General features: G+C 52.6%; 11 protein-coding genes across 11 annotated transcripts; 4 read left to right on the plus strand and 7 right to left on the minus strand.

The window, feature by feature from the left end:
• Window positions 1-265: 265 nt before the first annotated feature.
• Window positions 266-3,045, plus strand: M431DRAFT_499170 (hypothetical protein; the record flags this gene model as incomplete). The annotated part of the gene is made up of 4 exons (XM_024917768.1): window positions 266-357; window positions 433-876; window positions 965-2,709; window positions 2,762-3,045. The coding sequence occupies 4 exons, from the start codon at window positions 266-268 to the stop codon at window positions 3,043-3,045; spliced, it is 2,565 nt and encodes an 854-aa protein (XP_024770019.1).
• A 355-nt stretch (window positions 3,046-3,400) lies between these two features.
• On the minus strand, window positions 3,401-4,408 carry M431DRAFT_95114 (hypothetical protein; the record flags this gene model as incomplete). Its single annotated transcript, XM_024924661.1, has 1 exon — window positions 3,401-4,408. The coding sequence occupies one exon, from the start codon at window positions 4,406-4,408 to the stop codon at window positions 3,401-3,403; it is 1,008 nt and encodes a 335-aa protein (XP_024770020.1).
• A 766-nt stretch (window positions 4,409-5,174) lies between these two features.
• On the plus strand, window positions 5,175-7,407 carry M431DRAFT_95491 (hypothetical protein; the record flags this gene model as incomplete). The annotated part of the gene is made up of 5 exons (XM_024924708.1): window positions 5,175-5,251; window positions 5,328-5,461; window positions 5,561-5,609; window positions 5,665-7,232; window positions 7,292-7,407. The coding sequence occupies 5 exons, from the start codon at window positions 5,175-5,177 to the stop codon at window positions 7,405-7,407; spliced, it is 1,944 nt and encodes a 647-aa protein (XP_024770021.1).
• M431DRAFT_250074 (hypothetical protein) lies at window positions 7,288-7,988 on the plus strand. The gene has a single exon (XM_024913781.1). The coding sequence runs from the start codon at window positions 7,407-7,409 to the stop codon at window positions 7,797-7,799; it is 393 nt and encodes a 130-aa protein (XP_024770022.1). The 5' UTR covers window positions 7,288-7,406; the 3' UTR covers window positions 7,800-7,988.
• Window positions 7,989-8,177: 189 nt separating this feature from the next.
• On the minus strand, window positions 8,178-10,900 carry M431DRAFT_9075 (hypothetical protein; the record flags this gene model as incomplete). Its single annotated transcript, XM_024924181.1, has 3 exons — window positions 8,178-10,270; window positions 10,323-10,568; window positions 10,627-10,900. The coding sequence occupies 3 exons, from the start codon at window positions 10,898-10,900 to the stop codon at window positions 8,178-8,180; spliced, it is 2,613 nt and encodes an 870-aa protein (XP_024770023.1).
• A 476-nt stretch (window positions 10,901-11,376) lies between these two features.
• Window positions 11,377-12,111, plus strand: M431DRAFT_499174 (hypothetical protein; the record flags this gene model as incomplete). Its single annotated transcript, XM_024917769.1, has 1 exon — window positions 11,377-12,111. One exon carries the CDS (start codon window positions 11,377-11,379, stop codon window positions 12,109-12,111), a length of 735 nt encoding a protein of 244 aa, XP_024770024.1.
• Window positions 12,112-12,674: 563 nt separating this feature from the next.
• On the minus strand, window positions 12,675-14,699 carry M431DRAFT_499175 (hypothetical protein; the record flags this gene model as incomplete). Its single annotated transcript, XM_024917770.1, has 2 exons — window positions 12,675-13,880; window positions 13,947-14,699. 2 exons carry the CDS (start codon window positions 14,697-14,699, stop codon window positions 12,675-12,677), a joined length of 1,959 nt encoding a protein of 652 aa, XP_024770025.1.
• A 75-nt stretch (window positions 14,700-14,774) lies between these two features.
• M431DRAFT_250654 (hypothetical protein) lies at window positions 14,775-15,536 on the minus strand. Its single transcript, XM_024913783.1, has one exon. It carries the CDS (start codon window positions 15,434-15,436, stop codon window positions 14,894-14,896), a length of 543 nt encoding a protein of 180 aa, XP_024770026.1. The 5' UTR covers window positions 15,437-15,536; the 3' UTR covers window positions 14,775-14,893.
• A 207-nt stretch (window positions 15,537-15,743) lies between these two features.
• M431DRAFT_251283 (hypothetical protein) lies at window positions 15,744-16,353 on the minus strand. Its single transcript, XM_024913787.1, has one exon. It carries the CDS (start codon window positions 16,254-16,256, stop codon window positions 15,936-15,938), a length of 321 nt encoding a protein of 106 aa, XP_024770027.1. The 5' UTR covers window positions 16,257-16,353; the 3' UTR covers window positions 15,744-15,935.
• Window positions 16,354-17,063: 710 nt separating this feature from the next.
• Window positions 17,064-19,780, minus strand: M431DRAFT_95008 (hypothetical protein; the record flags this gene model as incomplete). Its single annotated transcript, XM_024924643.1, has 3 exons — window positions 17,064-17,209; window positions 17,272-19,254; window positions 19,312-19,780. 3 exons carry the CDS (start codon window positions 19,778-19,780, stop codon window positions 17,064-17,066), a joined length of 2,598 nt encoding a protein of 865 aa, XP_024770028.1.
• On the minus strand, window positions 19,727-20,536 carry M431DRAFT_511917 (hypothetical protein). The gene is made up of 2 exons (XM_024919760.1): window positions 20,050-20,536; window positions 19,727-19,767 (listed from the first exon to the last, which is right to left on the minus strand). The coding sequence occupies exon 1, from the start codon at window positions 20,500-20,502 to the stop codon at window positions 20,194-20,196; it is 309 nt and encodes a 102-aa protein (XP_024770029.1). The 5' UTR covers window positions 20,503-20,536; the 3' UTR covers window positions 19,727-19,767; window positions 20,050-20,193.
• Window positions 20,537-20,728: the final 192 nt, after the last annotated feature.

A 20,728-nucleotide genomic window follows, 5' to 3' on the forward strand; every position in this document is an offset into this window, starting at 1 on the left:
ACCACGTGTGGCTGTCACGGTACCCCACCATGCCACTTTCGGCTTGATCAGAAGAGCGTAAGGTGGTCATAACTCGCCATATAGTAGCTCCATGCTAATGACATTTGACTTTCGTCCTTCATACCGCTCCTATTAAGCTTCTTTACACTCCCTCAACCGTTTCTCCATCCAATTCCGCTCTCTTGAGAACCCAATTGCCTCTCGTGTCTCCCCAGCGAGAGCTCATGCCGCTTCGGATTGCTCAGCTTCCAGTGTAGCAGCAGCCATGAACGGCCACTTTTCCGCCGTCGGTGACCAGCCGGCGAACGGCAATTATGACCATGGTTGTCAGGTCATAGATGAAGAGAAGGAGTTCAAGTATGTGCCGGAAAGCTCCTGTTGTGGTGATTCGAGGCAAAGTGGAAGCTAATGCGAAATCCCTCGCCGCCATAGCCGCAACCTCAACGACTACCTCCAGACCATGCACGTTGCCGAGGCAGGCTTCAACTACCACCTCATCTCTGTGTTTGGATCTCAGTCTACAGGAAAGTCGACCCTCCTGAACCACCTCTTTGGCACCACATTCTCTGTCATGTCCGAGACGGAACGCCGTCAAACGACCAAGGGTATCTGGCTGTCCAAGAACAAGCGGGAGACAAGTGCCGGAACCCCGATGGCAGATAACATTCTCGTTATGGATGTCGAGGGTACCGACGGCCGAGAACGTGGAGAGGACCAGGATTTCGAGCGAAAGAGCGCCCTGTTTGCCCTCGCTACTAGTGAGGTTCTCCTGATCAACATCTGGGAACACCAGGTTGGCTTGTACCAGGGAGCCAACATGGGCCTGCTCAAGACGGTGTTTGAAGTCAACTTGCAGTTGTTTCTGAAAGATAAAAAGTAAAGAACCTCGCCCCACTGGTTTACAGGCCACGAGCATTCCAAGACATGCGCCAATTGAAGCTCACGTGCTAACGGTCTACCACAGCTCGACCCCCCGATCTCTCCTATTCTTCGTCATCCGAGACCACATTGGAGTGACACCGTTGTCGGCGCTTCAAAACACATTGATTCAAGATCTTACGAAGATCTGGTCGTCCATTTCCAAGCCAGAGGGTCTGGAGCAGTCCCGTATCGAAGACTATTTTGACTTTGGCTTTGCAGCTCTGCCCCACAAGATTCTACAAGGAGAAAAGTTTGAGAGTGAAGTCGCGCAACTGGGAGCGAGATTCACCACGGGACACCGAGTAGGAAAGGGCGATGACGGTGTTGCGGAGACCGAGGGCGGTATTCTCCTGCCCGAGTATCACAGGAGAATTCCCGCAGATGGACTGTCGGTGTACACAGAGGGCATCTGGGATCAAATCGTGAACAACAAGGACCTGGACCTGCCAACGCAGCAAGAGCTCCTAGCTCAGTTCCGATGTGACGAGATATCTCGAGAAGTCCTGGTTGCCTTTGACCTGCTTCTGACCCCACTTGAGGAGCAGCAGGCTCAAGCCTCTAAGCTCGGCAAGGCCATTGTGCTTCCCGATCTGGGCGCCACAGCTAGCCAGGCCCGTGAAAAATGCTTCAGAGCTTTTGAAGTGCAGGCTAGCCGATACCACAAGGGCGTCTACTCCCGAAAGAAGCAGGAGCTGGAGAGCAAGGTTGACGGTCGACTCAAGGCCCTGTACCAAGGACAAATTGCAGCAGCTCACAAAGCCGGAGTCGCGGCCTTTAGCGAAGCCGTTTCAAACAAGGTAAAGGCCGGGCAAAAGGCCGGTGGAGCCTATGAATTTGCCGAAATCGTCTCCAACGAGAAGAAGAAGACTACGGAAATCTTCAAGGCAGAGGTAGACAGCCTTGCGATTGAGGGCGTCGAGTGGACCAACTTTGTGTCCCAGAACCAGCTCTTTGAGGCCGAACTCGATGAGGTTAGCAGCAAGCTGCGCAAGGACGAAATCCGCCGGCTAGCCACGCGGGTGGAGCGTTGGGTCAAGTCACGGTTGGGCGATGCCGTCGGCCTAGAGTTCAACAAACTAGGATCCGGCAGAGGAGGCTCGGGAGCGCCCGAGGAAGGCCAAAAGCCGGCGACGGAAAAGGATCTCTGGGACCGAATCTGGAAAGTCTTTACCGGAATAGTCAGCGAAGCCGAGACCCGGTTTGCTGACCGAGCCAAGAGCTTCGATGCCAGCGATTCTGAAGTCGACGTTGGCCTGTGGCGCCTTCGACGTAAGAGCTGGACGGCACTCCGAGAGAAGATTGAGGAGGAGGTCATGGAGGGCAACATCCTCTTGAAGCTTAGGGAAAACTTCGAGGACAAGTTTCGATACGACGATGCTGGTGTGCCGCGCATCTGGAGGCCAACGGACGACATCGAGGGTATTTATACAAAGGCGCGAGAGTCTACGCTCACATTAATACCTCTTCTTTCCAAGTTTAAGCTGCTGGCTAATAACGCATCTCCGGATCTGATCGGATTCATTGGCGTGCAGCCCGCCGGAGTTGAAGCTGGTGACGAGGAGGATCTTGCTCCTATCGGCGGCGTCGATGAAGAAGAGGGCAAGAGCCTTGAGGAGGAGATGACAGTGCTGAGTGAGAATAAGCGACAAGACCTGGTTGTTCGCTTCAAGAAGACAGCCGATGGCGTCTATGTCGAGGCCAAGCGAAGCGCCATTGGCGGCATGACCCAGGTGCCATGGTATTTTTATGTGTTGCTGCTCGTTCTCGGCTGGAACGAAATCTGGATGGGTAAGGAATATCCCTGGAAGAGACCTTTACTTTGACTAACTTTTCATCCCAGTTCTGCGCAATCCGCTCATGTTTATTCTTCTCATTTTGCTTGGTGGAGGAACTTACACTGCGTGGTACCTCAACCTGCTGGGCCCTATGATGCAAATGGGCAACGCCGCTGTCAACCAGGGCATGGATATTGCTAAGCAGCAGCTGCGCGAGTTCGTCAACAACTCAGACACTGCACGACAGGCGCTGGCCATGCCCGTGAGGCAAGACAGCGACATCAGCATGGACACGCTGGATAGCCGTGGAAAGAAGAAGACTGAGTCTGAAAGCCCGGATGACATTTAGACGTGAAACGGAAAAGATAAAAGGAACCCGGAGGCGACACATGAGAAGAATAAAAGCTCCCTTTGTATAAATTTTCGAGACATTGTCGGACATTGGCGGACACAAGAGCGTATAGCATTGATGAGCGAACAGGATACGAATAATGTCTACACAAGATGAAATAAAGCTGGTTTATCCAATTCAATACTAAGGTTTAACTACCAAACGCCGATGCCCTGCCATTGATTCCCTTTCGTGATATATATCTGCAACGCCAATCCATATGCGCACCCCAATTCAAAACTATGATTTGAGAAGTATAGTCGGGTTCATGGAGAATCTGTCCATGCCCTGTTTTTGTCACCTTGAATCTTCTCTAGAACGCTTCTTGACCTGCTGGGGTTCCAAACCATGATGCCAGCTCATTCCCTTGCTTCTCTTCACCCCCAGACATAAAAAAGTCGGTCAACTTGCTCGTCTCGCCGTCATCGTCGGCAGGCCATTCGATTTTGACGCCGTTGCCCTTGCTCTCGAGCATGTCCTTGGCGGTGCCCCAGCTAAAACGACATTCAGGCCCCCATCCAAAGAGAGGATGCATGTTGTTCCTTAACCACCCCACTGTCTTGGAATCGGATGGATATCCAGAGCCCCATTCCATGGGAGTGTCTTCAGATGGAGCCTCCTCACCGCTGGTGGCGGCAGTGGCGACTTGACGGGCGTGAAAGAGCGTTTCGAGAGCAGCATCACGGGTGACTTTTGCGCAGACGGAGGCGGCACTGACGCAGGCGTAGAGACTATCGGCCTTTTTGGCAACGGTGACCTTGGCGGTTGGGAAGACTCGTTGGAGCTTGGCCTGGTAGGTGGCCGGGGGGCCGATGGTATCGACGTATATCTCCTTGATGTTGACGCCCTTTGCGTAGACGGCGCGGATGAGATCCATGGTTGCGTCCATGGCCTGGGCGTTGAGGTTGTACGAGACGGGCTTCATCATGTTGGCACCGATATCTCGTGCGGAAAGCGCCGTCGTGGCCCAGCCGCACGACTCGTGAAGATCCGATCCGGGGGTGCACAGCGTCTCCATCAGCTGCGAGCGCACTGCCGCGGAGAGCACCTTGGAGTCGTCGAAGTGGTGCGTCTCTCTGAGCAGCGGATCTGAGATATCGGTCGGGAGGAAGAAAATACCGTAGACCATGGGGCCGAGGACAGGTCCGCGACCGGCCTCATCGACACCGAGGACGCAGGGCGGGGCCGTTGAGGGATCGGAGGGATCGGTCGGGAGGAGAGCCGGTGGGATGGATGAGTAGTGGGAGAAGGTGGCGCCGGAGATGAGGGTATCGCGGTGGGAGGAGACTGAGGGAGGGACGAAAGTGCCGGAGGAGGGCATCGTGGAAGAGGCATGGGCGGTGGAATCGGGGACGGGGGTGTCTTCTTCCATGGCTGCGGTTGGTGGTTGATGAGGCGGATCTATATGGAGGGAGATGATGGCTGTGTGGTGTTGAAGATCTTCTCTGTGATGGGAAGCAATTGGTTGTAGATATTGGATTATTAGATTAAAAACAATCCCCAGCGTATCTCAGAGGATAATGACAGTGTTATTGCAACCGCCAATGCCCTGTACGAGATGCTGTTCTGGTATAATTGGCATTCAAGAGTGTTGTAAATGGACGATTGATAAAAAGATCTTATCCACCCCCTCGACGCGTCTTTCACTTTGACGCGTTGCTAGTGCTAGTTGCTCCATCCTTACAGCGCATAGCTCAGTAAAGCTCGCCGCTGGAGCTCAGCAACACGTGCTGGGAGCTGTCCGAAAAACGGGCCCGGCTAGCGCTCTTGCAGCACTCATGAGCTGTTCCATCACTGCCAACCCCCGCCTAAAATGCTAAAATGCCATACTGGTCTCATACTGGTCCGTCTCTTCTGCGCGCAGCTCTTCAATTCAACACGTCAACATCCACTAAAATCGCGTCGCCCAAATCTCGACTCGGACCAGCGCAAACTCGAAGCTCGGCGTCGCCTGCGGATTGAGGCAGCGGAAACCGAATTATTTTTTTGGACCAAGCGGCCGCTGGGAGATTTTTTTTGTTTCTCCATCCGTTGATTTTTCGCACCCTTGACCGAATTCCGACCAGCCTCTTTTTTTTTTGCCCATCATGCCTCGAGGCGGAGGGCGGAGAGGCGACTCTTCAGCTGAGCCGGAAGCTCTCCATGAGCTCGGCGTTCGAGGCCGGTATGTTTTGGCGCTTGGGCGAGAGACGAATCTCGCAGGGCTTGTGGCAGTGGCAGCGCTGATTTGGTGCTAATAGGAAAACCGGCGCTTTCTTGAAGGACACGGGCGAGCGCGATGAGCATGGCATGCAGCCTCTGGATGCCATTTTCTCGTCGCCCGCAGTCACTCGCAGGGATGAATCCGGAAGCGAGGACATGGAGATATCATCAAGTGAGCTTTGTCGCATTGTTAATTCGCTGGCTTCATGGGCGAATGACAATTCTCAATTCCAAGAAAAGCATGGCTGACACCCTGTTTCGCGAAATCTAGGTGCTGGACCAGGACCGAGAACAGTCCTCAAGAACCGGCGCAGCATCGAGTACTTTGTCCCCCCCTCCTTGAGCTCGAGACGAACCCGAACTTACCTGTAACAGAATTGCAAACGAACGATCATCCTCTCCCACGCGCAATCCTAGCGCCGAAAAGGCAGCCCGAAGGCTTAACTTTGCCAGCAAGGCCGGAAACAAGGCAGCGAAGACGAATGGGAAACAAAAGGCGACAGCGCTAAACGGCTTTTCACGGCACGGAGACGATTCGGAATCGGAGGAGCTGGACGATGTCATGGGCGCGACCGGGAACGGGGCGGAGGAATCTCTACTGATGGTCGATTCGATGCCAAACGATTCGCCGAGGCCCAAGACAAAAGCTGCGCAGAGACAATATGGCGATTCATCGCCGCAGAAGAAGCGCGGGAAGCAGACCAAGGCGGCAGCGCAGGCAAAGCCTAAAGCAGCTCCTCGAGCTCCCGTAAGAGAGCCTTCAGAAGAGCTAGATGCTGAAGAGCCAGAAGAGGAGCCCGAAGAAGAAGAATTGGCGCAAGAGGAAGAGGAAGAAGAGGAGGAGGAGGAGGAGTTGCCGAGTGTCAAGCAAAAGGGGCGGTCAAACAAGGAATCGAAACGCCGCGTGGAAGCACCATCATCATCTCAGACGTCGAAGAAGCGAGGACCGCCGCGAAAGTCTCTCCGTGAAGATACGCCAGAAGAAGCACAAGAGCAGTCAGAGGAAGAGCAGCAGGAGGAGGATAAAGACGAAGAAGAGCTTGTGCCCCGGAAGAAACAGAAAACTACCGCACCCTCAAAAGCCCAGTCGAAGTCAAAGCCTTTGAATAAGGGGAAAGGCCCTGCTCGTAGTGGAATTGTTGTGCCGGTAGCAGCGAGCAAGGCAAAGGCCAAACCCAAGAATAAAGCTGAATCCCAACCCAAGACTAAAGGCCGGCCTGGGAGGAAGCCCAAGGACGCGGATGCCGAGGATGGGGATGTGGGAGAGACGTCGTTTGCGGCGCTGCAGCGTGGTCCACCTATGCCAAAATCTCGTGGGTTGGTATCTATGCGCAAGGACTTGGACAGCATAACGCAGACGAGATCCGGGCGACATTCTTACCGGCCTATCCAGTATTGGAGAGGCGAGCAGGTGGTCCGGGAGGATGAGGAGCAAGCTGATATGTTTGCCAAGGATCGATTCGTCATGCCGAGCATCAAGGAAGTTGTGCGTGTGCCTGAGGAGGAGGTGTCCAGCAGAGCGGCTCCATCACGAGGCAAAGGGCGGCCCAAACCGAAGAAGCCCGTGGTGGAAGAAGATTATGAAGCATGGGAGGTCAAACCAGGTACTGTCGAGGGCGAAATCGTGATATGGGAGACGGAACATGAAGAACACCCCCCAGCAGACGACGAGCCTGTCCAGGTAACGGACGAGCGCATCGCCCTATCGGCCCTGGCAGTGCAGACATCGGAGATTCGCGATGCGACGTTCCGCTTCGCAAAGACGCTGACGATGCCGTTTATGGGTGCCGGTGTAGTTGACCTACCTCCTGGTGGCGAGAAGCGGCCCAAGAATTCACGGAAGATGCACATGGTCTTTTTCGTGCACACGGGAAAAGTCATGGTGACGATCAACGAGGCGCAGTTTCGCATATCCGCGGGCGGTATGTGGTTTGTGCCCAGAGGTGAGCATTTTTATTTATTTTCATAGCCGAAAGGCATATTCTAACATTGATGTAAACAGGCAACTATTACAGCATCACAAACGACTACGATAATCCCAGTCGAGTCTTTTTCTGCCAAGCCTGCGAGATATCACCCGCGCAATATGAAGCTTCGCAGATGAGCATCGCAGCATAATGAGATTAAAAAGAAAAAGAGAAAAACATAAGCGAGTTAAATTACCGATTTACATGGCCATGACGATTCACCATCCACCCACAAACCCTCCCTCTTCAATACGATTTGACCACCCCCTATTTTTCATCGACAGCGTATTTCTCCCATTCATTTTTTTCTCGTTGGCGCAGCAAGCTTTTTCTTGTCGTTCTTTCTTTTCTCTGTTCTCTCATTTGATTATAACCAAGCACACACACAAAAAGGGAGTTGGGGAAGAAAGAGAAATGTCAAATGTTCATTTTGTTCATCTTCAGAAGGCGCAAGGGCGGGCTGATTGTTCGGATGGGTTTGGTAGGGAGGGGAGTATTTGTGGACTTTTCTTGTTTCTTGTTCCTTTTTTTCTTTTTCTTTAATCTGGTTTACAAAGCTTTGAGGCGTGAAATGAGATGCATTCTGTTCTCTGTCTCTCCATTTCTTTATATGGAATTCGTTGATGTTTGTATTGCGTGACTGTTGTTTTTATATGAGATACGGTTTGTTCGCCTATATCTGTATGCCTAGTATTGATTGATGCGTATGAGGCGGAGGAAAGGGAAATCAAAGTGTCTATTATGGGCTTTAAGATCATGAGTAACCAATGCAACAAGCTCATTAACTGTGGAAAAAGCAGAATTGATTGATGGCTCATTTCCTATCGTACAATCCATCCATACATACATATAGGACACGCTTAGAACATCTCTCTCATCATACATGCATGATACAACCAAACTACTAAACTACATCCCACATCAGAACTCCTCATTCATAATCTTCTTCAAGCCACCCATCTCCCTCTCCAGCTGCGCAATCTTCCTCTGTCCAGCATCCAGTTTGCCTAGCAGATACATGACTCTGCCCGCCGACTCCCCGGTATGCCGCGGCAGCCCGCCCAGCAGCTGCAGCTCCTTCTCCACCGTATCAATGTTCTTGGCTTCGACCTTGGCCATTTCGTTGAGAACCGCCAGGTCCATCTTTGCGCGGAGCACGCGGTCCTTGACGAGGACGCTAAACGCCGCCTGGTGGAGGGGCTTGCCGGCTGTGATCGTCTGAGGTCGTCCCTGGTGCGTCGTGACGGTGATGAGCTCCGCGCCGGCGAGACTCTCAATGGCAGCCTCTCCGTTCGATGCGTAGGATGAGAGGGATGAGGCGAAAGTAGGCGAGAGAAGAACTTGGTGGTAGCGCAGGGTTGGGTTCTCCGAGAGAGCCTTGATCAGGTGCCATGCCTGCTCGGTAGACCATCTCCTGTCCGCGTCAGCTGTCCTTCCGAGAAGATACATTTTGACAATGTCAGTGGCATCTTCGGTGACAATCTCTTCAACAGCCTCCTGGGGCGTCTGTCCCGCCCTCAGTCGTCGGGCTAGGAACTCGAGATCTGTCAAGCGGCCTCCCAAGACCTTGATGCCATCGTCCAATCCTGCCAAGCTGGGTCGCTGAGACGGTTTCTTGCTCTTCTCGCCTAGCTCTTCCTCCTCTTGTGCCTCGCGCTTTAAATCCTCCTCCACACGTGTGATGACAAAGTTCTTTGCCACGTCAGCATCTAAATCACCCAGGGATAGAGTACGGAAGACTCTGTCTGGCATGGCTTTGGTAAGGGACTTTGAGTAGGCGGAGTCGCTAGTGAGGAACACTACGTGGGCAATGTTATTCTGGACGACTGTTGCTGCCCAATCTGCAATCATGTCGTACACAATACTAGAATCTTCGTTCTTGTGAAGAAAGTTGTCAACAACAATGACCGGGCGCTGCTCTGGGTGAGCCTCCAAGTATGCATCCTCGGAGATATTGGCATCCTTGTCTGTCTTATGTCGTTCCGAAAGGGCGACATTCTTGAGAGCGGTGGCGGTGGTGTGCAAGATCTTGTTCAACTGCGATTCTAGAGTCTCCGAGAATCCAGATTTGACGCCTGTCGTGCCCTGAACTGCGAGATCAATCATGCTGCTGATACTGTTTGCCCATGAGAACACCGGGCGATATCCAACTGCCGCCGCCAGCCTCTTGATGGTGCCAGCTTCGCCATTGGCTTCCGTAATCGGTTTACAATCAATGAGAATGACGTTTTTGCGCCCACTCAAGGTTTGACTCATAACCATCTCGGCTTTTCCAGAGCCTCTTGGACCAGTGACAACAATAAAAGTATCCGAGCTGCCATCAAGCCAGCTCTGTAGCTGTTCGATGAGATCCTTGCGGTGCTTCCATATCGTACCAAGACCTTCGATATGCTCTTCCTTCTTGTGGAAAGAGAAGCTTGGTGTCTGTGACTTGAACCACTTGTAAATTCTCCAGTCCGTGTAGCGAAGAGAGTGCTGCACGTGCACTTTGATGAAAAACATTCGAATAGGATCAAAGATCATGACAGAGACACCGGCGATGAGCGCAGCCACGATGGGAATGACAATTCGGGGGTGCGTCGTGATCCAATTCCATATGCTATGGGCCTTTTCTCGCTTTACGTAGGATAACCGCAGCTTGGTTCCATTCTTGCCCCCTCCTTGAGCTTCGCTGATAACGAAGCCGTGCAGGCAGTTCCGCGCCATGATGGTATCGCGCAGCTTGGGAAAGCCAATCTGAGCATACCGCGGCGTAATCTTTGAATCAGCTGGCTGAGGAATGATGTCTGCAATCTTTCCGTACCGGCGGAACAGGCTGTAAAGAACTTCCTCGGGGAGCTCTTCGGGAGCAGCGCCAGGTTCGGGAGGGACGAATTCCACCATGAGTAGAGGCGATGGGTATCGATGTAGATCCTCAAGCCAAGGAACTCCGCGGACGAGACGAGCTCTAATTCTGCGGAAGGGATTGAACCACGGCTTAAGCGGCTCTTCTCTTAGCTTCTTCAATAGCTTGGCTAGCCAACAGTCAGTAAGTCAAGGTAGAGGTAATTATGGCGTTTCACTTACCTTCAATCTCTGTAACATTCAGACTAGCATCATATTCAAACTTGACAAACGCTCCGCCATCTTTGAGCCGTGGCAAAATCTCCGTCACTTTGATAGGCAAGTTCTCCGGTATCGCTCTCTTCACCAGTTGGATTGGATCCATGATACCCAAAGAGGAGCTATTGAAGCGCTTCATGAGGTCCGTCAGCTGCTGATCTGTTTCTGCCTGGCGACTCAACAGCGGAGTGAGCTTAAGAGGAAACAAATCTACAAAAAGTATCAAGTCAATAAAGTATCAGACAGGACTCCATGAGCATTTCCTTACTGTCGAAAAAGAGAATCGACTCGTTGGACTTGACATCGAATCGCCCACTCTCTTGCTCCTCAGAAGGTGACGAATCCTGTTTCTTCTCAGCAGCATCACCCTCACTCAAAGGCATCGCCGTCGTCGTCTCCCAAATCCTCTGCCCAGCTCGCCATCTCATCAGCCCATAATCCGTCCGTCTCGTCGCAACATGAGCCGCCGCAGGCCATGATCGTAGCGCCCGCGCGCTGCTGGATCGCGCCGCCAGCAACGCAAGGCTTCGCGAGGGAATCATGACAGCTCTTTGCCACAGAAACTGCACATTTCGCTATTCGCAAGAGTTGATGTGAAGAGAGAAACCAATCCAATCGTCTGTTTATTGAGCTCTCATATAGTATAGCATGACGAGCTAGTTGTAGGGCCAATGAGGTCATAGGAATCCATCCCAGCCCAGCTGCTTGCCAGACTAGGAAAAGCCAAGACTTTCGGGAAAGCTGTTTTCCCGGCCGAAAATGCGATTGTCGATAGACCTTGATGACCCGAAAAAAGATGCTTCAACTTGATAGCAAAGAAAGAAAAGAAAGGCGGGCAGGCTTATTTTGTTACTTTACCAGCACCAACTGAATCCAATCTCGAGTCAACGACCTTCATTCTTTTCTAAAAGAGCGTAAAAGGAGCCAACCTAGCGCTCAATCTCAAACCCGCAGCCTGAGCGCATTGATATCGATCCATTGACATACACATTCATCGCATTCTACGAATACCTTCAAAATGGGCTGGCTCTGGACATCTTCGCCCCCCAAACCACCAACCGACCAATCTCCCTCTTCCTCTCCTTCTCAACCTACACAATCAACTCTTCCACCTCCCTCATCAACATCCACCTCCTCTCAAGCTCCCAACGAGCCCGTCGACCCCGAAATCCAAAAACTCCTCGACCTCTTCAACAAATCCGAAGACACAACACCCAAATCCTCCTCCTCCTCTTCAACCTCATCATCATCACAATCCCCCTCCGTCATCACATCATGGCTCTCCTCAAAACTCTCCACCGCCCCCGAAGCTCCCCCGGTCCCCCACCTCGACCCCGTCACCGAATCCCTCCTCCCAACCGAAATGTCCTGCCGCCAGGCTTTCGACCTCGCCTGGTCCTGCAACTCCCTCGGCGGCCAGTGGAACGCCGTCTACCGCCACGGCGAGATGCGCTCCTGCGGCCACCTCTGGGACGACTTCTGGTTCTGCATGCGCACAAAGTCCTACTCGGGAACCCTCAAGGAGAAGGCCGTCCGCGAGCACTACCGCCGCAAGGAGTACGAAAAGTACTATGCGCCTGGGAGCCGCAGCAGCGAGGATGTTTGGCAGGCGAGGGAGCAAAAGGTTGCGCCGGGGACTGCGTTTGCTGAGGCTGTTGAGATTGCCAAGGTTGATGACAATGAGTGGAGGAAGTTGGAGGAGGAGAGGAGGAGGAAGATACGGCAGGATTTGGGATATGACAGGAAAGAATGAGGTGCAGAATTTGATAATGGCCTTTAAAGAAAGACAAACCACCTTGTATTATCATTGTTATTATTACCATCACTGCATCGATATAGCCTGGATATCCAGACTTTCTTCTCTTGTATGATTCATCGTAAGAGCATACCCAAAGAGAGCTGCTTTTTTGCATCGACAAAAACTTCATTACAGCCATCCACTCTCACACGAATGTAATCCATTAATAAAATGGTTCGTTGCATTCAACACCATCCCAACATTCACTCTAATACCGGGGAAAACACATTCACATATTCATTGTCAATGGAAACAAGTAATTTGGTTCTAAACCATTTGAATTTTTTTTAATTCCCTTAAAACTCATTAAAATACAACCAGGGCCAGCGTTCCCGCCCAGCTTTTTACCCTTCATGTCCGTGATATGCTAGTTACGATAAAAGCAAAAACTCAAAGAAAGAATCTAATCATGGCATCATCCCTTGATCCCCTAGAGTAGGCCTCCACACATCGTAGACGGAATACCAATCTGGAAGCTCAAGTCTGATGTTGGGGTATCAAAACAGCTTTTTGTGAATTTAGTCGACCTCCTCGACGGTGGGGCCGTCATCGCCACCAGCGTGGGGAGCGCCGCCAGCGCCAGGGAAGCCGCCGGGGCCACCGGGCATGCCACCGGGCATGCCACCCTCACCACCAGCTCCGTAGAACTTCATCATGATGGGGTTGGCGACACCCTCGAGCTCCTTCTGGTGCTCCTCGTACTCCTCACGAGTGGCCTGCTGGTTCTCATCGAGCCACTGGACAATCTTGTCGATCTCGGTCTTGAGGGTCTCCTTGTCACCGGCCTCAATCTTCTCGTCGACCTTGGGGTCGTTGAGAGTGTTGCGGAGAGAGTAGGCGTAAGACTCAAGGCCGTTCTTGGCAGAGACACGGCGGCCCTCAGCCTCGTCCTCCTCCTTGTACTTCTCGGCGTCAGACAGCATGCGCTCAATCTCCTCCTTGGACAGGCGGCCCTTGTCGTTGGTGATGACAATCTTGTTGGACTTGCCAGTGCCCTTCTCGACGGCGGAGACGTTCATGATACCGTTGGCATCGACGTCGAAGGTGACCTCAATCTGGGGAACACCACGAGGGGCGGGGGGAATGCCAGTGAGCTCGAACTTGCCGAGCAGGTTGTTGTCCTTGGTGCGCTGGCGCTCACCCTCGTAGACCTGGATGAGCACACCAGGCTGGTTGTCAGAGAAGGTGGAGAAGACCTCGGACTTCTTGGTGGGGATGGTGGTGTTGCGGGGGATGAGCTTGGTCATCATGCCACCAGCAGTCTCGATACCCAGAGACAGGGGAGCGACATCGAGAAGCAGGATCTCGTTGGTGGACTTGGAAGAGGTGTCACCAGACAGAATGGCGGCCTGGACGGCAGCACCGTAGGCAACGGCCTCGTCGGGGTTGATGGACTTGTTGGGCTCCTTGCCGTTGAAGTAGTCGGTGATGAGCTTCTGGATACGGGGGATACGGGTGGAGCCACCGACGAGGACGATCTCGTGGACCTGGGACTTGTCGATCTTGGCATCGGCAAGGACACGGTCGACGGGCTGGATGGTGGATCGGAAGAGATCCTGGCACAGCTCCTCGAAACGGGCACGAGTGATGGAGGTGTAGTAGTCGATACCCTCGAAGAGAGAGTCGATCTCAATGGAGGTCTGAGCAGACGAAGACAGAGTTCGCTTAGCACGCTCGCAAGCAGTGCGGAGACGGCGAAGAGCACGAGCGTTGGTGGACAGATCCTGGTCAGAAGTTAGTACATGCGGGTTCTGGGGGGATTCAGATGTGTCTGTAGGGGAATTACTAACCTTCTTGTTCTTGCGCTTAAATTCGTTAACAAAGTGGTTGACAAGGCGGTTGTCGAAATCTTCACCACCCAAGTGAGTGTCACCGGCAGTGGACTTGACCTCGAAGATACCCTCCTCAATGGTCAGGAGAGAGACATCGAAGGTACCACCACCGAGATCGAAGATGAGGACGTTGCGCTCACCCTCGACCTTCTTGTCAAGGCCGTAGGCGATGGCAGCAGCGGTGGGCTCGTTGATGATACGCAGGACGTTGAGACCGGCAATGAGACCGGCGTCCTTGGTAGCCTGACGCTGGCTGTCGTTGAAGTAGGCGGGGACAGTGATGACGGCGTTGTTGACGGTGGTTCCGAGGTAGGACTCGGCGGTCTCACGCATCTTGGTCAGGATCATGGAGGAGATCTCCTCGGGGGTGAAGGTCTTCTTCTCGCCCTTGAACTCGACCTCGACGACGGGCTTGGAGCCCTTGTCGACGATCTTGAAGGGGAAGTGCTTCATGTCAGCCTGGACCTCGGAGTCGGCAAACTTGCGTCCAATCAATCGCTTGGCGTCGAAGACGGTGTTCTGGGGGTTCATGGCGACCTGGTTCTTGGCCGCATCACCGATCAGACGCTCGGTGTCGGTGAAGGCAACGAACGAAGGGGTCGTTCGGTTACCCTGGTCGTTGGCGATGATATCACATCGGTCCTCACGGAAGATACCGACGCAGGAGTACGTAGTACCCAGGTCGATACCGACGGCTGGTCCCATAGACATTGTGAATGATTGTGTGTGTGTGCTCTCGAAAAAAAGTAATTGGAAATGGAATTAGTGATGAGAAGAGAAAAGGAGATGTGTGAAGATTGAAGTGTTTGAGAGAGTATGTTCGGGAAAAAGAAAACGGCGTTGCTGGCGGGCTGCAGAGAGCATCTAAATAAAGGACGGCGGGAGGGTTTCGATGCGGTTCTACACTATTCCAAGGGTGCCCACACCGGCATCTTGCAGGGGCTCCCAGAAGCCTCTGGTAGGCACTGCAAACGCCTAGACCATGCGCGCGCCTGCTGGAAAAGCCCCCTTGCGTTTTTTTGATCAGTGCCCGATCGCCTTTTCCCTGCTTGCCCCTTGCATTTTTTTTTTTTGTTTTTTTGTTCTCTCTTCGTGGAAGCTTCCAATTGCCCATGTACCCTCAGGTACTCGTAGCTCAGATTTGCTGCTTTTCCCCCCTCCCCTCTTTCCCCCCCTCCTTTGATGTCATCTCCCCTCCAGCTCCCAGCAGAGAAGAAAAAAAATCCATCGCGGGGCAGTGGCGGGGGTCCCTGGTACCTCTGATTCTCCAAGGGCTGCCGCAGCCGGGTTGGTAGCGGGTACACAGATGCCCCACCATAAGGCACTAGAAGGTGCTGGACAGCTTTATCGTATCGCAAGGTACTGCCTGGTACCACATTAATCCTGTGCAGCCTTTGGAATTGGATTGATTGTTGCTGCCTTAGCCAGAGCAGAGCCTTACGATCCATACAACCCTAGCAGCACCTGAGCAGCCGCTTGGGTACATGTAGGTAGCCTAGCAACGCCCAAGCAAAGAGAGCACCAGATAATGCAGTTGAGTCAGGTACTGTAGGTAACACTGAGCTGGACAAGGCCTCCCAGCTGCAAGAAAACCCCCTCCTTGAACTTTCGTGCCTGTCTCGTCTGATGCTAAGCAAAAATCCGATCGATGGACACAAACAGCCAGCTCTACACAGAGAAGCATGCAAGTACCTTTGTATCCTCCATCGTCATCTTGACGCATCCATCCCACAGCAGAAAACAATGGAAGACAAACGGAACAGAGACAGACACAAAGCAGCTGGAGCTGTCCTCGCTTATCGTTACCCTAAACTGGCATTTGCCATTCCATGATTGACTTTTCTTTGGCGCTGACTGCTAGCTATCCCATCAGCCCATGTTGCCCATCCCAATTCAGCCTCACTCCGAAACAATGAATCAACAGGGCATCGATCGTCCTACTACCCACTACCCAACGCGGCAAAAGAAAGACGTAGAAAAAAAAGAAAGAAAATGAAGAGCCAGTGGCAAGGCAGCTTGGGCGGCGAGGCAAAACAAGCGGATCCTTGTCCAACCAACGAAAACCCATCGAAAACAAAAGCCGCCTAATCCCAATTCGCGGTATGCAAAAGGCGACACACCATCACAACTTGGAACAAGAGGAAAAAAAGTTTTTAGCTCCACATCTTTGTTCCAATCCAATTCGTCGAATGAATGGATCGTGGAAGCTTGTTGGCTCCAAGTCGTTCGATGAGATAGCTTGATAGGGTAGATACATACTGCTGCCATTACTCGTGCTTGTACGCAGCTGCTGTTATCATTGATGATTGCTGCCTCTGGATTCTATGAACATTGGCAAATTCCCCAGAGCTTAGTCTACCAGTTGCGCCTCATCGTTTGCACCTACAAGGCCGTAGCCATGGGAACGAATAGAAAATCAAATGCATGATTCCAATGACCAGTGTAGCTTTGATTACGAGTAATGCAATGGCAAAGACTGATTCCATCTTGCCGTCCTTTGTATCTCAGAAGCCGGATAAGCTCCATCAGCTTCGTAGTACCTACGCAGAGCTTTTCAGCCACGTCTCGGATGTCCGGGGAAGCTTCACAGAACCATTCCATAGCAGCTATATCCCGGGCTTGAAGCCTATTTCTTTGTCATCAGGAGCTCCTTTCTTTGTATGCATAGCATATCCCATCGATATACACAGCACCGATAGATGCAGCTGCTTCTTTGTGTGATGCATTCAGGTTACTATTACATGGTGCAACCAGGTGCCTAGTGTAACAAGCAGCGGCATTACGCCTGAACCCCTTTTCTCCTCCATTTTCTACCGTTTTAAAGCGTCGAGGCGCGTCGTTTATATCGATATAAAGGCGCGATTACTTGTCAAATACTTGTGATAAATTCACAACATCAGCTGTCCTAGATACAAAGTTAAAGCTATGGACCATAATCCCAATGCGCTGCGTAACACCAAGCAGCGCTATGTGTGACACCCAAACCGACACAAGACTCCACGGCAAACAATGCATTTCACACCGCAAACATTAATAGAACATAGAGACGGCAAGAAGCATTTCCCAATAGGTACCTTATTCCGTGACTAGACGCAGCTTTTTGCCAACGTCTCGCCTCTTCGCATGCCCTGCTACTCGCTCCGACGCCTTGTGCTCCTCCTCGACGGTGTTTCCGCGAGCCTTGAGGGCCTGGAAAAGCATTCCGGCATCGAAGAAGCCATCTAGTATTTTCAGTTAGTATTTCATCCATGTAAATGGTCAGAAAGAGGTAGTATAAACTTACAGCCTCCTAATTCGTCGTCATCGCTTGTGAAGCTTGTTTCTGTTGGCGATCCCGGAACCAGACTTAGGCGCCTGCCTCCCGACTTGACCGCGTCCGGGCTGGTGATCAACCTGCCTCGAGACTTGAGTCGGTTGGATGGCTTCGGTCGAGCCAGCTCGGCTTCGCGTGCCTTGCTTCCCTTTGTGCTGACCACCTTGCCGTTTGTGATGCGCAGGATGCGTCGGACTTCCAACAGGTAGCTCTCCAGCGTGTCCACAAATCTCTTCGTCTGTCGGTGCTTGCTCGACACGCAGATGGAAATGCTGTCGTCCTTGATAATGTAGCCGATACCAAATCCATCTCCTGACGTCGGTCCGAATCCAAAGTGGCGAAGAGAAGGGTTGCCGCAGTTTGAGGTCGAGAGAATCGTCGTGTTCAGTTTGTCCCAGCCAGAATCGGCAAAGATGAGAGGGAGCGGGTGGTGGTCTCGCGATCTGGAGTTTGTGCTGTCGCCGCGTTCCCTGGTCGACCTGACTTCGACACCGTCGAGTGACAAGTTGGAGCTCCTTGGGCTTGCTGTCGGTGAAGACGTCGTTGGGCTTGACGCTCCAGGGCTGCTCATGCCGCTATCAATCAAATCATCAACATACTTTTGCCACACGCTAAAGAGCGCATAGAGATGTCTGTCGCATCCCTGCGCTTTTGAACACTCCCTGGTGTTGTTAACATGCTTCTGGCAAGCACGCTTGAGAGCCTCCATCTTCTGCTCGACCGGGTTATCGCCCCAGAACGTCTGGACGAAATCAACAGATTCCTTTGTTACGGGTCTGATGGCCTCTGTGCGGCCGTGCAGGAAGGTCTTGGTCATGGCAGGCTCATAAGTGCACTCGACCCTTCCATACAGACCGTAATACGCCGCCTGGAATGCCATTTGGACAAAGGCATCGGGCGAGAATCCCATCGATGTAATAAAGTGCTTGCCATAGGTGGAGAAATCGAGACACTGGAATTCGTTCTGTTCAATCAAATCTGCCAGCCTAGTCTCGGCGAACCGCACCGCGATGCTCAGCTCGGGGATCATATCCCATCCGAGCTTTCGAGGGGTGGTGTTGACGTCTCCGAAACTATCAATCTCTCGCTTGGACGGGTCGGGGCTGGTAGACGTCCAGAGGGTCAGCGCCTGTCCATTAATGGTGCGTGCGAAGCGAAGAATGGTGTCGGTATAGACGTCACTTGCAAACCGGAGCACTGTGTGGCCGTCCACGCCTGTATGCTCAAAGTTGATTCCCGCACTGCCGTTCTTACAGACAATGATCTGGAGCTTGTCGTACCAGCGGTTGGTGCATGTGCCGATCTGTACGCCGTTCTTGACCTCGCTGGTTCCGCAGAGCATGTTCTGGCAGAGATCCGCAACATTGGTCGGCTCGATATAGTCAAGGCACAGGACGAAGAGGGCTGAGTCGACAATATTGAGCGAGTCGGCATTGTTGGAACCATGCTCACGGGTCAAGATATCTCGTAAGCCAGACCACACCTTGCGGTTCTCTGTGCTGAGCACACCAAGGGCGTTCTTTGCCGCATCCTGGATGGGGGTCTGGGTAGCATCGTCGACAATCGTTTGTAGGTTGAGCTCAATATCCTTCTCAGTCATGATGACATCTGAGTTGTCGTCGAGAACGTCAAACCAATAGATCTGGCCATGGCACATGACAACGATGTGCTTTGATTCAGGGTCTTGTTCAATCTGGCATCCAGCTTCCGTGGGGACTCTGGCTGTTCCAAAGAGGCGTGAAAACTGATACATGCACAAAGGAGTTCCCTTGATCTTATCCGGCGGCAGCTCTTCTTTTCTCACTGCCCGGATGAACTCCAGAGAAGACACGACGAGGGAAGCAGCACGGGTCACCTGGTTGTTTCTCGCTGGGGTCGGGTCATCTGCGAGGAGGAAGAAAGGGTTGAGGTTGAGTACTACGGGATTGTCAAAGTTGAGATACGAGTCGTACCCTTTTCACCAATATTAGCTTTGATATGACACCAGAGTAATAGCTAAGGCAGACGTACAAAACTGCTCGATGTAACTCGTCTTGCCTTGTGCATATCTCTTCAACTTTTCTTGCAGATCAGGACCTTCTTCTCTGAGGAACTCGCTGACGGCATGCTTTGTTTCGGCATGCTCTCTGGGGGACTGGAGTGGTTTCAGGGCTTCTAGGTATTTGCGAGCAGAGTTCTCGAGCTCAGGGATGGGCAGCTTCGGTAGCTTATCCTGGGCGCCGAAAGTAATGCCTCCCTCCATCATGGATTCGTGGTATGTCGCCTTGGGGACTCTGGTGTATGCAGCAGACAGCTGAGGAGGCTGCCGTTGAGCCGGCGTGGGGGTCGGCGTCTGAGACTGAGACCGAGCTGCTTCGGACTCCTTTGATGAGTCGGGAAGATCTGGGAGGCTGCGAGGAGTGTTGTAGGAGTAGTTGGGCTCAGCAAGCCGTTCGGCTATGGACTGGGGAGGATGAAAGACACGGACTGAGGCCGTCATGGCGTCAGCAGGTTAAGAGCACTTAGAAGTATAGAGGGGAAATGCTGGTGCTAATGGAGAGTCCGCGAAGGGCGGTGCGGAAGAAATAATGGCAGTCGTCGTGGCATTAAGCGGGCATTACATTTGATGTGCCACGTAAATGAGGACCAGTCTCATATAAAGGGCAAGTGACTAGGGAGGAGGCAACGGAAGAACCGGGAAATAGGATTTAGTAGCAAAGAGGACTGTGTCAGGGCCAAGCGCAACTAGGAGGAGAGATATATATGTACACTCATCAGGCCGTAGACGACCTCAACGGCCGGATACGGACCAGAATCCGGGGGACGGGGAAAGGGTGGAGTCCCCACAACCAGCCGACGTCTTCTTGGGGAGTGCAAGATGTGTAATGGCAGCTCCAGGTGTCTGGCTGTGGGTCATCTGTGTACTCGTAAATCGCCGTGAAAGGCGTATCGTATCACAGGAGGTTGAGTGAATAAAGCTAAGGTAGGCTTTGCCGGGGTTGGAGGGGAACGTGGAAGAGCTCCTCCGCATGCCCGGCCGCGATAGTGAGACGTCAAACGACGTTGAAAGGGTACCTTGCCCTGCCAAGTATCTACAGCCTTGCAGACACTTGTCTTGCTGTACGCTTGTACATACTCTTGCTGGTCTAGTGTCGAGCTAAGAGGAAATAAAAGAAGAAAAAGAGAATAATGCCCGACGATCTGCTGGTCAAACAAAGGCATAGTGATGAAATCTCTTGACTTACCTCAGTCGTTGCTTTGGTACGCAGGTGATTCACTCACTCACAGGCTGTGACGGCTGATCCGGGAACATGTGCCTATCCGCGACTGGTACATGTACTCGTACACGCCCTCTCTCTCATATGAGGCCCAAGAAGACGGCCACAAGGTGATACCCGGGGGTGAGAGGCGAGCGTCCAAGTGGGGGGTTCGTCTGGAGTGCAGCGAG

The sequence above is a fragment of the Trichoderma harzianum genome (assembly GCF_003025095.1).
Source record: "Trichoderma harzianum CBS 226.95 unplaced genomic scaffold M431scaffold_14, whole genome shotgun sequence".
Taxonomy (NCBI): Eukaryota; Fungi; Ascomycota; class Sordariomycetes; order Hypocreales; family Hypocreaceae; genus Trichoderma; species Trichoderma harzianum.

Coding starts and splice junctions, on each gene's coding strand:
- M431DRAFT_250074 (XM_024913781.1), top strand. CDS start 7,407: ATGAGATTAAAAAGAAAAAGAGAAAAACATAAGCGAGTTAAATTACCG.
- M431DRAFT_250654 (XM_024913783.1), bottom strand. CDS start 15,436: ATGGATCGTAAGGCTCTGCTCTGGCTAAGGCAGCAACAATCAATCCAA.
- M431DRAFT_251283 (XM_024913787.1), bottom strand. CDS start 16,256: ATGGCAGCAGTATGTATCTACCCTATCAAGCTATCTCATCGAACGACT.
- M431DRAFT_511917 (XM_024919760.1), bottom strand. CDS start 20,502: ATGCCTTTGTTTGACCAGCAGATCGTCGGGCATTATTCTCTTTTTCTT.